This window comes from Sciurus carolinensis, chromosome 4 (genome assembly GCF_902686445.1).
Source record: "Sciurus carolinensis chromosome 4, mSciCar1.2, whole genome shotgun sequence".
Classification (NCBI taxonomy): domain Eukaryota; kingdom Metazoa; phylum Chordata; class Mammalia; order Rodentia; family Sciuridae; genus Sciurus; species Sciurus carolinensis.
Window position 1 is genome coordinate 65,338,793 of NC_062216.1, and position 15,883 is coordinate 65,354,675.

The 15,883-nt window shown below is 39.3% G+C and overlaps 1 protein-coding gene across 9 annotated transcripts in view; it reads left to right on the forward strand.

The window, feature by feature from the left end:
• Nucleotides 1-15,883, forward strand: part of Ccdc77 (coiled-coil domain containing 77) — a 54,091-nt gene that overhangs the window by 12,585 nt on the left and 25,623 nt on the right. Inside the window, exons 1-3 of one of the 9 annotated variants that reach the window (XM_047548282.1) lie at nt 1,236-1,315; nt 8,290-8,343; nt 10,368-10,581. The exons of 1 other annotated variant lie outside the window; for it this stretch is intronic. In XM_047548282.1, the coding sequence (XP_047404238.1) occupies nt 8,306-8,343; nt 10,368-10,581 (252 nt within the window). In that variant the 5' untranslated portion in view covers nt 1,236-1,315; nt 8,290-8,305. Of the gene's footprint in view, nt 1-1,215; nt 1,316-8,289; nt 8,344-8,969; nt 9,088-10,367; nt 10,582-15,883 lie in introns of those variants that run through there. 7 more of the 9 variants (XM_047548283.1, XM_047548285.1, XM_047548291.1 and 4 more) reach the window with 7 other exon arrangements.

Genomic DNA, 15,883 nt, shown 5'->3' on the forward strand with positions numbered 1-15,883 from the left:
AGGGGTGGGGGGAAAACAGGTTTGGGAGGAGAAGATTCCATTTAGATATCCTTAGGACTTACAGCAGCTTTTCCATAGCAGTAGCTGTTAAGTCTGGTATTAAAGTGTCTTTCCCTACTCCTATACCTGACTCTTCAGGAGAGATGAGACCACAATTGGGTTTTGAACTTACTTACACGACTTAAGTCTGTTTCCCACACCTCTCAAGAAAGAGAAGCATTGGGCTGGGACTATAGCTTTGGCGCAGAGCATTTCCCTAGCATGTGTGAGGTAGTGGGTTCCATTTCTTAGCACCACATAAAAATAAATAAAATAGGGGCTGGGGGGTTGTGGCTCAGTGGTAGGACGCTTGCCTAGCACATGTGAGGCACTGGGTTCGAACCTCAGCACCACATAAAAATTAAAAAATGAAATAAAGGTATTGGGTCCATCTACAACTAAAAAAAGATATTTTTTTTTAACAAAAGAGAAAGGTAAGAAAAAGCTGCAATGTTCCTAAACAGTGTATTCTAAATTTTTTTTAAAAAAGGCAGTATCTGCTATCAGACAAACAGTAACATAACCTTTAAATGTATAATCCCTGAGTGGAGAAACTGAACTCTAGGTTCTGTCTTGGCTCTACACTACCAGTTACTGAAGGAGAAACTTTTTTTACTCTTCTCCTTCTTGAGACAAACTCGTTAATTAACACCATAGGTAACAAGACACGCTGGCATTTTTCCAGTAATACATTCCATGATTATGCATCGCATTTGTGCAACATTTTTCATAAGAGCAAAGTCGTTGGGCAAAAGCTTAAACCGGAGTTGGACGCGCGCGCACCTGTAATCCCAGCGACTCAGGAAGCTGAGGCAGGAAAATCGCAAACTCCAGGCCTGCTTCAGCGGTTTAGCGAGGTCCTAAGCAATTTAGTGAGACCGTTAATGTTCCCACAAAATAAAAAGGAATGCGTATGTAGCATTAACCTAAGTGGTTAAGTGCCCTTGGTACCAAAAAAAAAGGAAAAAAACAAACTGGGAGCGTCCACAACTAGCGCATTGTGACAGGGAATTGCTGTGTGGGGGTGATACATAGTCCTCGCCTAGAGTTTCGTGCAGAAGCAAAACTACATTTCCCGGCAACCTTTGGCGCGGTGAGCCGCCAGATGAGACGAAACTGCTTCTGCGTCACCAGCCTTCTTATTGGTGTGCAATCCAAAGGGTCGTGTAAACTCGTGGGTGATTGGACCGATTCTTGAACGCCCGGTGGCACCGTGACGCTCCCTGATTTGACTTTTGTTTTTCAGTTGAGTTTGCACGCGCGGGCTTAGTGTGTGGTGAGTATAGAGTTTTGGGTTTAAGGGGAGCAAATTTAGGTAGAGTTTGAGAAGAAAATCTAGTGAGGGAGAAATTAACTGTGGAAGCAGTGTGGTAGGGAGGAACGTGACCTGAAACCTGGGGATACTTAGAGGTGTTGGGGGCCAGAAAAGGAAAGTTAGTAACTGCAAAGGAAGAGAACCCGGGGCTCGGTGGCACTGGGGAGCTGTAGCAATGAGGGTCAAGAACGGGATGAATGGAAAAAGGAATACAGAATTTGAACATACCGGACATTATGAGTTCCGATATTCCCTCGCCCTGCTCTAGTTCATAGCTGTTTCTCCATTTTTAAAATAAGGAAGAGTAAAACTACTTAACTGAGTTGTTGTTTGGGGGGTAAATAAAATTATAAGTTTCTGACTCGGGGTGTAGCTTAGTGTTAGGTTCTGGTCGGATCCCCGGCACTGCAAATAATAATTATAAAAAAGTTATATATACATATATATATATATTACATATATATATTTACACACACATATATATAAACTCCAGTGTTTTTTAGAGAATTGCAAATTCATTTCTTTTGCAGTTAGATCATTTTGGATGGAGACTGTCAGGAACGAATTGAGGGAGATAGTACTTAAGATGAGTTTTTGAAGATGATCTTAATTTCGAGGCCACCCTTGGCAATTTGATGAGCCCCTCAACAACTTATCAAGACCCTAAGCAACTTAGTGAGGCCGTGTCTCAAAAAATAAAAAGGGCTGGGGATGTAGCTCAGTGGTAGAGTACACCTGTACAATCCCCTGTACCAAAAAAAAAAAAAAAAAAGGTTCAGAAGACCTGTATAGGGGTGGGTAGAACAATTAACCTATTGCAGTAGTCCAGATAAGAATGTTTTGAGATTCTAACCAGGTGAAGTGGTGCACTCAGCAACTCGGGAGGCTGAGGCAGGAGGATCACAAGTTCAAGGCCTGCCTGGGCAACTTAGTGAGACCCTGTCTCAAAATAAAAAGGAAGCTGGGGTTTTGGCTCAGTGGTAGAGGGCTTACCTAGCAGTGTGAGGCACTGGGTTCAATCCTCAGCACCACATATACATAAATAAATAAAGGTATTGTGTCCATCTATAACTAAAAAAATATTTAAAAAATAAATAAAATAAAAAGGGTAGGGCATGTAGCTCAGTGGCAAAATGCCCCTGGGTTCAATACCCAGTACTGGGATGAAAAAAGAATGTTTTGATATTAGCTTGGTCACTGTAAAGATAAAATATACAAAATTTTCTGTCTTTTCTTTTTTTTCTTTCTTTTATTTTCTTCTTTGTACCAGGGATTGAACTCAGGGGCACTTAACCACTGAGCCACATCCCCATCCCTTTTTATTTATTTTATTTTGAGATAGGGCTTAAGTGGCTTAGGGTCTAAGTTACTGAGGCTGGCTTTGAACTTGTGATCCTCCTGCCTCACCCCAGCAAAATATGCAAAATTTTCATACGATTCTATGGGAAGTTCAAGAGAAGTAGTGACTTTATGAAGTAGCATGTATTATAGGCCCAGGTACTGACAGGTACTTAGGAGGATTGCTTGACCCCAAGAGTTTTTGATTAATCTAGCAACACAGCAAGACCCCTTCTCCAAAAAGAGAGAGAGAGAGGGAAGTAATCAAGTGATGAGTTTAAATTACCAAGCCTGGGTTGCTTGGAAATGCTGAATTGGTAACTAATGGGAAAGTCAGAAGAGGAAAAGATGATGCATTAGGTTTGGGAAATACAAGCTGAGTGATTTCTGTTTTAAGTTCTTTTTTCAAACTCTAATGGAAAATAAGGTGAAAATGTCCTGAACATAATTGAGAATTCAAATCAGGAGGTTGAAAGAGATGTAATTTATTCATTTGACATGTAGTTGTGAGTTATTCTTTGCCAAGTCAGGTTTTATTTATTTATTTTTCAGTACTGGGAATTGAATACAGGGACATTCTACCTCTGAGCTACATCCCCAGTTGTTGTTTAAAAAAAAAAAATTTTTTTTTTTTCTTTAGCTGTACTGGGGATTACATCCAGGACCTTGTATGTGCTAGACAAGTGCTCTACCACTGAGCTACACTCACAGCCCTTTGTTAATTTTACTTTGAGACAGGGTCTCACTAAGATGTCAAGGCCTGCCTTGAACTTGCAATCTTCCTTGGCCTCTAGAGTAGCTGGGCTTATAGGTATGTACTGGCATGCCAAACCAAGTCAGATTTTAGATGATAGAGATAAATGCAGTAGAAATAATGATGTCCCCAAACATATGGATAGAGGAAATGTTAAAAAAACAAACAATAAACAAAGACAAACTTTTGAAGCAAGGAAGTAAAATTTTCAGGAAGGAGTGCTTATGTGTCAAACATGGTGCTCAACCTTTTTGTTATTTCATTTAATCCTTATCCCAGCTTGTGACATATATGCAGCTGCAGTTTAGAGATGATCATGTGCCTTGGGTAATACCTAATAATGGGCAACGCTTTCATTCAAACCTAAGTCTGATTTCACAGCCCATACTTGCAACAACAAAGCCATATTTTTAGAAAAGGTGTTCAGCACTATCAAATTCAACATAGAAATCAAAAAGTTATTTTTGAAGGAGGATGAAAACTGGAAATAGCAGTAGAGTTTATTCATTTGGATATCTGCTCATCAGTAAGAGCAACTTCAGTTCAGATGCATAGAAACTAGATTGTTAGGGATTATAAAACTAAATGTGAAGCCAGTGGTACACCCCTATAATCCTGGCCACTCAGACTGAGGCAGGAGGTTTGCAAGTTCAGTGCTATCCTGGGCAACTTAGTGAGATCCCCTCTCAAAAAATAAAAAAGACTGGGCATATGGCTCAGTGGCAGAGTGCCCCTGGGTTCAATATCCAGTACCGAAAAAAGAAAGAAAGAAAACAAGCCCAGCTACTTGGGAGGCTGAGGCAGGAGGATCACTTGAACCAATGAGTTCCATACTAGCCTGAGCAACTTAGGGAAACCCTGTGTCAAACAAAAAACTAAATGAGAGGTGAGGGTAGATAGCTTTTTGTGGAGATACAATAGTTAAAGGAAGGAGAAGAAAAGATAATTACTATAAGGGGGAAGAGAGATTGCAGATTGTTAGAAGGTTCTTTTAAAGTCGAGATTGTACTCTGTTTTGGATACTCAGGATTGAACCCAAAGGCACATTACCACTGAGCCACATCCCCAACCCTTTTTATTTTTTATTTTGAGACAGGATCTTGCTAAATTGCTTAGGACCTCACTGAATTACTGAGACTGACTTGGACCTTGTGATCCTCCTGCATCAGCCACCTAAATCACTGAGCTTATAGGTGTGCACCACTGTGTCCAGCCTCGTGACTTTTTTTTTCTTGGTACTAGGGGTTGAACCCAGGGGTGCTTAACAAGTGAACCATAACCCCAGCCATTTTTGTTTATTTTGAGACAGGGTCTCTATGCCCTTAGGGCCTCGCAAAATTGTTGTTTGGTCTCCAACTAGTGATCCTCCTGCCTAAGCCTCCTGAGTTGCTGGGATTATAGGCATGTGCTACTCTTCCTACCTATGATGTGAGGTCTTGAAGTAATGAAAATATTCTAAATTCTACCATGGTGGTGGTTGTATTTAATCCATGAATATACTAAAAGTCTTTGAATTTAATATTTTAAATTAGTGAATTGTATGGTGTATACAAATCTCCATGAAGCTATTTAAAAACAAAAAATGCTGGTGGTGGCAGTGCACACCTGTAATTCTAGTGGCTTGGGAGGCTAAGGCAAGAGGATGCAAGTTTGAAACAAGCTTCAGCAACTAAGTGAGGCCCTAAACAACTTCTTAGCAAAAACCGTCTCAAAATTAAAAAAATTAAAAGGGCTGGGGATATGACTCAGTGATTAAGTGCCCCTGGGTTCCATCTCTAGTACCAATAAATAAAAAAATACATACATAATACATACATACATACATACATACATAAAAAGATATCTCCTATAATCTTACCATACCAATCCAATAAACATTTGGATTGGTTTGGTAAGATCCACCTCAACAACTTAGCAGAGACCTAAGCAACTTAAGTGAGCCTGTCTCAAAGGACTGGGGATGTGACTCAGTGGTAAAGCACTCCTGGGTTAAGTCCCCAGGACCAAAGAGAGATTATAGTGAATTGGATCAGGGCAGCAGTGGCCAAGGGGATGCCTTTTTTTTTTTTTTTGCAGTTCTGGGTATCAAACCATGGATCTGACAGCAGCACTATTGCTGAGCTACCCCTTCAGCCTAGATTCTAGGTATGTTTGTGTTACAACCAGTGAGATTTAGTAATGATTGAATGGAACATGTAAGACAGAGAAATGCAATTTATCAACTCAAGTGTGTCATAACTGTTGGAATGTAGAATTCTGAGAGAAGGCAGGCCAGGCGAGGTGGCACACACCTGTGTCCTAGCTACTTGGGAGGCTGAGGCAGGAGGATTATGAGTTCAAAGCCAGTCTTAGCAAGTTATTGAGACTCTGAGACCCTGTCTCTAAATAAAATATAAAAAGGGCTGGGGATATGGCTCAGTGGGTGAATCCCCCTGGGTTCAAAAAAAAAAGAATTCTGAGAGAACAGGTTTTGTTGGTAGGAGGTATGCCAGGAGCTCCATTTTAGATAGTTGTTAAACTTGAGAGACCCATTAGACATCCAGGTGGAGATATGGAGTAGGCAGTTAGATATAGAAATTCTGAGTGCATGGCAGCATTACAATGGGCAGGATAAATTTGAAAACCATCATATACATGGTATAATACCACAAGACTTAATTAGGTAACCAAGGCAATGCATATAGATAAAGGTAAGGAAGGACTATCTGAAAAAAGTAAAGGCCTCTGACAAGGAAGGAAAACCCAAGGCAATGCATATAGATAAAGGTAAGGAAGGACTATCTGAAAAAAGTAAAGGCCTCTGACAAGGAAGGAAAACCAGGAATTGCTATTCTGGAAGTCAGATAAAGGAAGGTTTCAGGGAGTAATGGAGAGAGGCACTATGAGATTCTGAGCAGGAAGATGGAGTTAACTGTGGTGATTATTCTCTTCACATCCTTTCACAAAATTCTTCCCCAAAGAACTAAAGATAAGCAGATATATACCAGGCAAAAAAACATAAGAACAGACATTGCATCATCTCTTGACTTGCTCAGAATCAGAATGGATAGACAAAGCAGGCTTGATAAGAAAGCTTTCACCAAAGCTAATAAATCCGTCTTTTCATCCCCCACCCCTTCTCACAAAATCATAATATAGAATAGAATGGTCTTTATTCTCCTACTGTGAGGTTTATTTGCCTGGGGAAATTTTTGTTTTATTTTTTGAAAGAAGTGCACAGAGCCACAGTCCAAAGCAAATCACCAGAGAAGTCCCGTTTTATTTTAAAAATGCACACACTTATATAGGACCGGGAAGAGGCTGATTGGTTGGGGCCTGAAACGGGGTGAGAGTTGATTGGGAGAGCCTTGTTGCTGGGGGACAGGGCGATGGTTGATTGGGTGAGCTTTGTTGCTAGGCGTCTGGGCGGGGTGTCAAGCACCTATTGGGTGCGAGTTTGTGCCAGCGGGAAGAAGTTATGGGGAGTAAAATCAGGAAGAGAAGTTTGGCCAGCGCCATGTTGGCACCTAAAGGGAGGTGGGTGACCTATATTTTTAGTTGTAGATGGACACAATACCTTTATTTGTTTGTTTGTTTATTTATACGGTGCTGAGAATCAAACCCAGTGCTTCACACTTCCTAGGCAAGCGCTCTCTCATCGCACCACAACCCTAGCCCCTGTTCCTGTAAATTTATGTGATAAGATTATTCAAAACAGAGGAGCTCATGATCTTATGTTGTCAACTGAGATGAGATCAGGAACAAACATTTTAAAGTTTACAAGTAATTTTTTTCTTTTGCTAGGTCATGGTTGTTTTTTGTTTTGTTTTGTTTTTCTGGTGGTGGGGATCAAACCCAGGGCCTCATGCTAGACAATCTTTTGCTAAGATAAAACAATAGAGAATGCTCACCAAATAAAGATAATATCAATGACTTTGTATTTTCTGAAATTCAACATGGTAAAAGTACCTTAATTTCCATTGTTATGTCTTGCTTCTTAATTTTTCTGGGTGGTCATAGTGGTATATAACTAGTCTCAGCTATTCAGACTGAGGCAGGAGGATTACTTGAGGAGTTCAAGGCCAGCTTGGGCAATATAGTGACCCTGTCTCAAAAAAATAAACAAACTTAATTGGGTATGGTGACCCATGCCTGTAATTCCACCTATTCAACAGGCTGAGGCAGAAGAATAGCAATTCAAGGCCAGCCTGGGCAATTTAGCAAGACCCTATCTCAAAATAAAGTAAAAAGAGCTGGGAAAATAGTTCACTGGTAAGAGCACTTATCTAGTATGTGTGAGGGCCTGAAAACTTTTCTGCATCTTTCTCCAGTAATTTCAGTAAGAGGATTGTAGAGTTTTGTTTTTGTTTTGTTTTGTTTTCTACTACTGCCAGGAACATTGATAATAAGGAGACTTGTGTGTTTTGTTTTCCCAGTACTGGGGATTGAATCCAGAGGCACTCTACCTCTGAGCTACATCTCCAACCCTTTTTATTTTTTGAGACAGAGTCTCCCTAAATCGCTCACACTAGCTTCGGGCTTGTGATTGATCTTGCCTCAGCCTCCTGAGTAGCTTGGATTATAGGTGTATGCCATCATGCCTGACTAGGAGACTTTTCTTGCTATCTTCCAAATATTCTATATCATTCTGATATTATTTGAAAATAATAAGGAAGAGTACTTTATGAAATTTAAAAATGCATGAAGTTTCAGAAGTTGGAATTACTTTTAAGAATACTACATTTAAAATCATCACATTCTCTTTAGGAGGCAAATATAATGTTGGAGAGAGAACCAATCTCCATAACCTGTAGTTTTTTTTTTCTTACTGTCTTCTCATTATCAATATTTGTATATTTGATAGGTGTGAACAAGACAGCATGAACTTTACCCCAACACTCAGCCCTGGCTGCAGAAAGTAAGACATTTACTTATTTTTTACTTGTTAAAATAAGAATTCAAGACTTTCATAGCCTTAGTCCAAGTTAGTATAGGACCTAGAAGGGTTGTACTTCCTAAATCTCAATTTGAGCTATATTATAGATCTCATTTCACTATTTTGTTCAGAATTTAGATTTAAAAACATGACCTCTTATGTAGTAATTCCAGTAGTCATTCAGAGTGAGAGGGCTAGATACATTGCTACTAGATCCTGGACTATAGGGAACAACCAGTATATAAATATGGAACTTCTAATTCTGGTTCTACCACCAACTTATTGTATGCCTCATCATCGTCATCTTGGTGCTATAGCTCCTATCTGCAGAATCTCAGAAGTACTTTTTTGTTCAATTAACCTATTTCCCAGAGTTGTTATTAGGCAACCATATTTTAAAATATGAAACATTAAGTAAAACAGTATTTCCGTTACATGCCCCCGCCCCCCTTTGATGGTACTGTGGATCAAACTCAGGGCCTTGTGCTTGCCAAGTACATACTCTGCCAATAAGCTGTAACCCCAACCTCAAAAAACTTTTAATGATTGAGAAAATGTTAGGTATTGTATTCATGCAATTGAGGTTTTTGTTTGTTTGTTTTGGTGCTAAGGATTGAATCCAGGGACTTGGGCGCATGTGCTCTACCACTGAACTACACCTACATCCCCAGCCAAGAGTAAATATCAGTGACTACTATATGTGCTTGCTTACTTATAAGTGAACATGTATGTTAACTACATTTCATTAACTATATCTTCTGGTATAAAGTTTATTATTCACTCTTATGTGCACTGTTACATTGTAAATTACAGACAACCAAATTGGACTGACTTTCTTATGAGTGTTTTTCTAACTTCTATATAAATTGTTTTCTAACTTTCATTGTATTAGCTTAAGTCTCTTGTTTACTAAAAGCAAATAAACAAAAACTTCTTTGCCATTCATATCATCTAGTTCTAATTTGCACAATTCAAGTCTCAGATGGCTACAGTTTAGTTTTTTTTTTGTTTTGTTTTTGGTTTGTAATTGAACCCAGGGTTGCTTAACTATTAAGCCACATCCCTAGCCCTTTTTAATTTTTATTTTGAAATAGGATCTCACTAAGTTGCTAAGTGCTCTGCTAAAGTTGCTGAGACTGGACTTGATTTGAGATCCTCCTGCCTCAGCCTCCCAAGCTGTTGGGATTACAGGCATGTGCCAGTGTGCCTAGCTCAGGCTGGTGTTTAGGATCTGATGTGGTTGTTCCCCTTGCTAAATGTCTTGCTGATTTTTTTTTTTTTCCAGGGGGTGGGGTACTGAGATTCAATGCCTTGGTGCTCTGCAACTGACCTGCATTCTAGTCCCTTTTTATTTTTTATTTTGAGATGGGGGTCTCACTGAATTGCTCAGGGTCTCACCAAGTTGCTGAGGCTGGCCTCAAATTTGTGATGCTCCTACCTCATCCTCCAAGTCTCTGGGATATAGACATGTACCACCATGTCCAAGTAACTTGCTAAATTTTCTAATTGTTACTAGGTGGGTTTTTTTTTTTTTTTTTTTTTTTTTTTGTAGTAGGGATTGAACTCAGGGCTGTTTAACCACTGAGCCATGTCCCCAGCTCATTTTATTTTTTATTTTTGAAACAGGCTTTAAGTTGCCGAGGCTGGCTTTGAACTTCCAATCCTCCTGCCTCAACCTCCCAAGCCACTGGGATTATAAGCATGCACCACTGTACCTGGCCATTAGGTGGTTTTTTTAAATTTTATATTCCATTTCTTAAGTGATGTTTTTAGTCTCTAACATATATTTTGAATTTAGCTTTAAACCACTGATACTTGGAAGACATAACTATTCACGAACCACTTACATCAAACTTTAAATACATATGAAAACCTTAATTACAAGCATTTTTAGAACATAAATCCCCTTTTATTTAAAACATTATAAGGCTTTTTAAATGTTTACAGAATTTAATAAGTACATCCTTTCTCACTTCACATAGACTAACATTTACCTCCAAACACAGTGTTGCCTCTAGCATCAGTGGTCCCACCAGGAGGAGTAGAATGTCTGATTCAGTGGAGTCAACTCCCTTGCCTTCAATCAAAGATCGTCTGGCTGTCCTATGCCCTTCTCAGGAGCTTCTGGAATATTATCAAAAGAAGATGGCTGACTGTGATGCAGAAAATGAGGACCTATTAAAGAAACTGGAACTGTACAAAGAAATCTGCGAAGGACAGGTTAACAAAAAAGATAATGTTTTCTTGTGGTGGTGCAGACCTGTACCCAGCTACTTGGAAGGCTGAGGTGGGAGGGTGACTTGAACCTTTACATTTGACTACTCTTTAACTTTGTTGTTTATTCCATAGCTATTGCTGCTCCTGTTTTTGTTTTTGTTTTTTTGGGTTTTTTTGTTGTTGTTTTTATTTATTTATTTATCTATTTATTTATTTATTTATTTAGAGTGCTTGGGATTGAACCCAGAGCCTTGTGTCCTCCATAGTTTCTTTCTTTTTTTTTTTTTTTTTTTTAACATTTTTGTATATATATATTTTTAGTTATAGTTGGACAAAATACCTTTATTTTATTTTTGGGTGGTGCTGAGGAGTGAACCCAAGACCTCACGAGTGCTAGGTGAGCACTCTACCACTAAGCCATAACCCTAACCCCCTATAGTTTCTTGACTTTTCAGTTTTCTGAGTGCTACATCTCAGCTTCTGACATGACCTTCTCTTCTAACCTAAACTTTGTCATGCTTTATTTCAGTAGTAACTGTACCACCTACAATTGCACAATTATTCTTTTTGCTCCACCTGCCTAGCAAAACCCTATACCTTAATCCAGTTCTCTGCAACCTTTTCGCCTGGAGCATGATTTCTCAACTTTGGCATTACTAACATCTGTCCTGGGGAAGCTGTCCTTTGTCTGATAGGATATTTAGTGCCTTCCCTGTCCTCTACCCACTAGGTCTCATGGTAGTAGCATAATTTCCTTAGTTGTGATAATCAAGAATGTCTGTAGCCACATGTGGTGGCACATGCCTATGACCCCAGCAACTTGCAAGGCCGAGGCCAGAGGATTGCAAGTTTGAGATTAGCCTGGATAACTTAGCAAAAATAAAAAATAAAAAAGGGCAGCTGGGCACAGTGGCACATGCCTATAATCCCAGCAGCTTGGGAGACTGAGGGAGGAGGATCACTGAGTTCAAAGTCAGCCTCAGCAATTTAGTGAGGTCCTAAGCAACTCAGTGAGACCCTATCTCTAAATAAAATTTAAAAAAACTGGGAATGTGGCTTAGTGGTTAAGTGCCCCTGGGTTCAATCCCATGTACCAAAAATAAATAAATAAATAAATAAATAAATAATAAAAAGGGCTGGGGATGTAGCTCAGTGGTAAAGTGTTTGCCTAGCATGTTCGAAGCCCTGGGTTCAATGCAGAGTACCATAGGGAAGGGGAAAAAAAAAAAAAGAATGTCTCCAGATATTGTCAAATGTTTCTAGGGCAGGAATTGGGGAGTGGAGGTGGAGGTATATGTGCAGAATCACCCCTGATTGAGAACCACGGTTCATTACAGAATGAGTTGATGGTAAACAAATTCAGCTGCACCTCAATCACCATACAGAAATTTTCTCACCTATCCCTCTCATTCTTCTCTTCCTCTCATCTGTGCCAAACCTTTACTGCTCTCTAGTCCACAACCCATCTTAGCCTTCCTCCCACAACGGGTAATTTTCTTTCTAGGTCCTGCAGGAAATACTAGCTTTCATACACAAACTACCTTCTTGTCCATCTACACACAGTTAACACATCTGATTCCGTCTTGTCTTCCTTGTCTTTTCTGTTGTTTTTGTTGCAGTGCTGGGGATTAAATGTAGGACTTCACGTATGCTAAGCAACTTATCTACCACTGAACCATAGCCCTAGCCCCATCATCTTATTCTTCAGGAACAAGCATCTTTGCCTATTCAAGTTTGCTTACATGAGCTTTTTCCCCCTTGGTATAAGGAGGAAAAGCACTCAAATCTTTCCTAACCCTAAAGAAAATAAAAAGTCCTTCTTGACTTGTGCTTCCCCCTCTAGCTGCTCTTTTTATATAGATGACTGTCTTTTCCCAACCACACTTATTTTCACATTTCCCCCTCAGTGACTTAACTGCAACTTCATCTCTGTCCTTACCAGTCCACTCCAATTGTTCTTTCTGTGTTCTCCAGCTACCAATTTGCCAAACTTCTCTTTTTGACTTTTGCAGTATTTGTCACTGTTGACCTCTCCTTTCCTAAAATTCCCTTCCTTTCTTGATTTCTGTGTCATTTTTCTTTCCTGGTTGCTATCCAGCCTCTCTGATCAGTTTTTTCAGTCTCTATCAACAGCTCCCCTTCCTTAGTCTTAAATGTCAAATTTCCTACTGTATGTGATCCTACTTAATCCATGCATTATGCTGCTATAGTAGTGATACCCAGATAACTAACCCTAACTCAGTTTTCTCCTGAGCCCAAGTTAATATGTCCATATCTGAACTGACTTTCCTTTTTCTATACTACCCTACCACCACATATATATACCATATATTTCCCCTCCCTCTATATCTTATCCCTTAACTTTTTCTTTATTTTGATTCTTAGTAAATGGTTTCATTGCCTACAGTCCTGCTCAGCTCCCCTTTAGCAAGTTCTGTGAATTCTGCTTCTTAAATATTATTTAATCCATTCCCACATCTCCATCACTGTTGCCAGAGTGCTAGTTCAGACCCTTAAAACTCAACTGAGCTATTTCTTTCTTTCTTTTTTTTTTTTTTTTTTTTTTTGTGGTGCTGGGGATCGAACCCAAGGCCTTATACTTGCAAGACAAGCACTCTACCAACTGAGCTATTTCCCCAGCCCTGAGCTATTTCTTAAACAGTATTCTTACCAATATCTCAGTCTCTCCAATCTGCACCATGCTTTTCACTCTAGCACTAGTAAAATACTTGCAGCTATCCAAATATGAGGCTTTTTTTTTTGGGAGGGGGGAGCGGGCATGTAACTATCATTTTTATCAAATACATACGTATTTATAACCTGAGTTTTATTTTTAATAGTCATAGAATGAGCCAAGTGCGATAAGCAAGCAACAATATTACTTAGGGTTGGGTGCGTGCTCCATGGGGGTGGTGAGCACTTCCCGTTTCCTCACTGCCTGGTTATATCTAGCATGGCCTGACAGTCCAACCATGTCCTCAATTTTGGAAGAGCTACAGGAAGTTATGGAAGAGATGACTGTGTCATAGGAAGAGGCTAGAGAAATGTGATGCCCTAAGAGCTGGAAAATCCACAACTGAGACAGAAATCAAGAATATGATGAAGCAGAAATCACAGAAAAAAATCAAAATGTCTTTTTCTGACAGGGGTTGGGGATTAAACCCAGGGCTCCTTTACCACTGATCTACATCCCCAGCTGTTTTTATTTTTTATTTTGAAATAGGGTCTCGCTAAGTTACTTAGGGCCTCGCTAAATTGCTGAGACTGGTCTCAAACTTGGGGTCCTCTTGCCTCAGTCTCCCGCGTCACTAAGATTACAGACATGCACCACTGCACCCAGCTAGCAGAATGTCTTGACAAGGAAGAAGTCAGCTGTGGTTGTTTCCAAACAGGATAAATAGTGAAGATTGGTTACTTATGGATGGAAGATATGTTTGCTCATCAAATTCCCACTGAGAATGAGCTGATGTATTTCACAGAGAGATCATTTGGTAGAGTCTAAATGGAATCTGGTCATGGTGGCATATTCCAGTGACTTGGGAGACTGAGGCAGGAGGACTGCAAATTCAAAGCCAGCCTCAGCAATTTAGTGAGGCCCTAAGCAATTTAGCAAGACCCTTTCTCAAAATGAAAGCTAAAAAGGGCCAGGATGTGACTCAGTGGTTGAGTGCTCCTGGGTTCACATCACAATACCGAGAAAAAAAAGAAAAAGAAAAGAATCTAAATGGGAAGAGTTAGTCCATGATTGTTAAGCAACCTTTTGAAATCCATTTCTCTGGAAGCCAAAACTGATATAGTTATTTTGATGTTTTTTGTTTTTTGTTTTTTGTTTTTTTGTCTTATTTTGCTTTTTGGTACTGGGGATTGAACCCAGGGGTTGCTTTACCACTGAGGTATATCACCAGCCCTATTTATTTATTTTGTACTGGGGTTTGAACCTTAACCACTGAGCCACATCCCCAATGCGCCCCCTCCCCTCCTTTTTTTTTTTTTTTTTTTTTTTTTTTTAATTTGAGACAGGGTCTCACTAATTTGCTGAGGCAGGTCTTCAACTTGCAATCCTCCTGCTTCAGCCTCACCAGTTGCTGAGGATTACAGGCATGTGCCACCACACCCAGCTGACATAGTTATTATGTAGAAACAAAACATACAGAAAACACTTGCTGAGACTTCCTCATTTTGAAGAATGCAGAGAAAGTAAAAAAAATCCCTCCTTTGAAACAAGCGCTAGAGATTGATGAATGTTCTAAAGAACTGAGACAGACCCTAAAGAGAGATTGATGAGTGTTCTAAAGAAAATTTATGAAGATGGAGGTAATGATATGGAACCATTAATAAAGCCTAGGCAGAATCAGAACAGAAGCATGCCAAAGGAGACACAGAATGTTGACACATTGACTGGGGTTTAGCTCAGTGGTAGGATGCATGCTTTGCATGCAGTAGCCCCTGAGTTTGATCCCTATCACTGAAAAAAAAAAAAAAAAAAAAGAATTGTGACATTTTAAAGTCCTTTTGGAACATTTCCAGTAAGGAAATGTAGATAAGCTATACAGATAAATGTAATAGATAACTATTCATGTAGCCTTCTTCTAAGTAAAGGAACAAATTCTCTATTTCCTGCTGGAAGATTTATATAAACAATATATGCTTAGGACTGGGGATGTACTTCAATGGTAGAGAATTAGTATGCACAAAGTCCTGAGTTCCATTCCCCAGCACTATAAAAATAAATAAATTTAAAATAAATATATTTATAAAACACTGCTTCCTAAGATGGTCTTGTTAGTATCCTGGACATTTTTTTTTAATGGTTCTATTGCTGGCTGTAATGGCATACTCCTATAATCCCAGTGGCTTAGGAGGCTGAGGTAGGAGGATCAAAAGTTCAAAGCCAGCCTCAGCAATTAATGAGGCCCTAAGCAACTTAGCAAGATCCTGTCTTACATAAAAAAATAAAAAGGGGTGAGGATGTGGTTCAGTGGTTAACAGCACCTGGGTTCAATCCCCAGTACCAAAAAAAATTTGCTTGCCTTTAAGTTATTGATAACAACTCCTACCAATCAATAAGTAAAACCTGAATTTTTGCATACAATACAAATTTATACCTGTACTTGAAGGTTGCTGTAGAAAGGTTGATCTATTTTCTATAAATAGCTTAAACAATGCACTTGCCATGCACTAATTGTCCAAACACAAATATTTCTCTCTAGATTTAAAAGTATTTATTTGTGAATGTATAATTAGCTAAAAAATTGACAAGAATAATAAGCATGTTTGTATAGTACCTTTTATTTGGTAAGTTTTT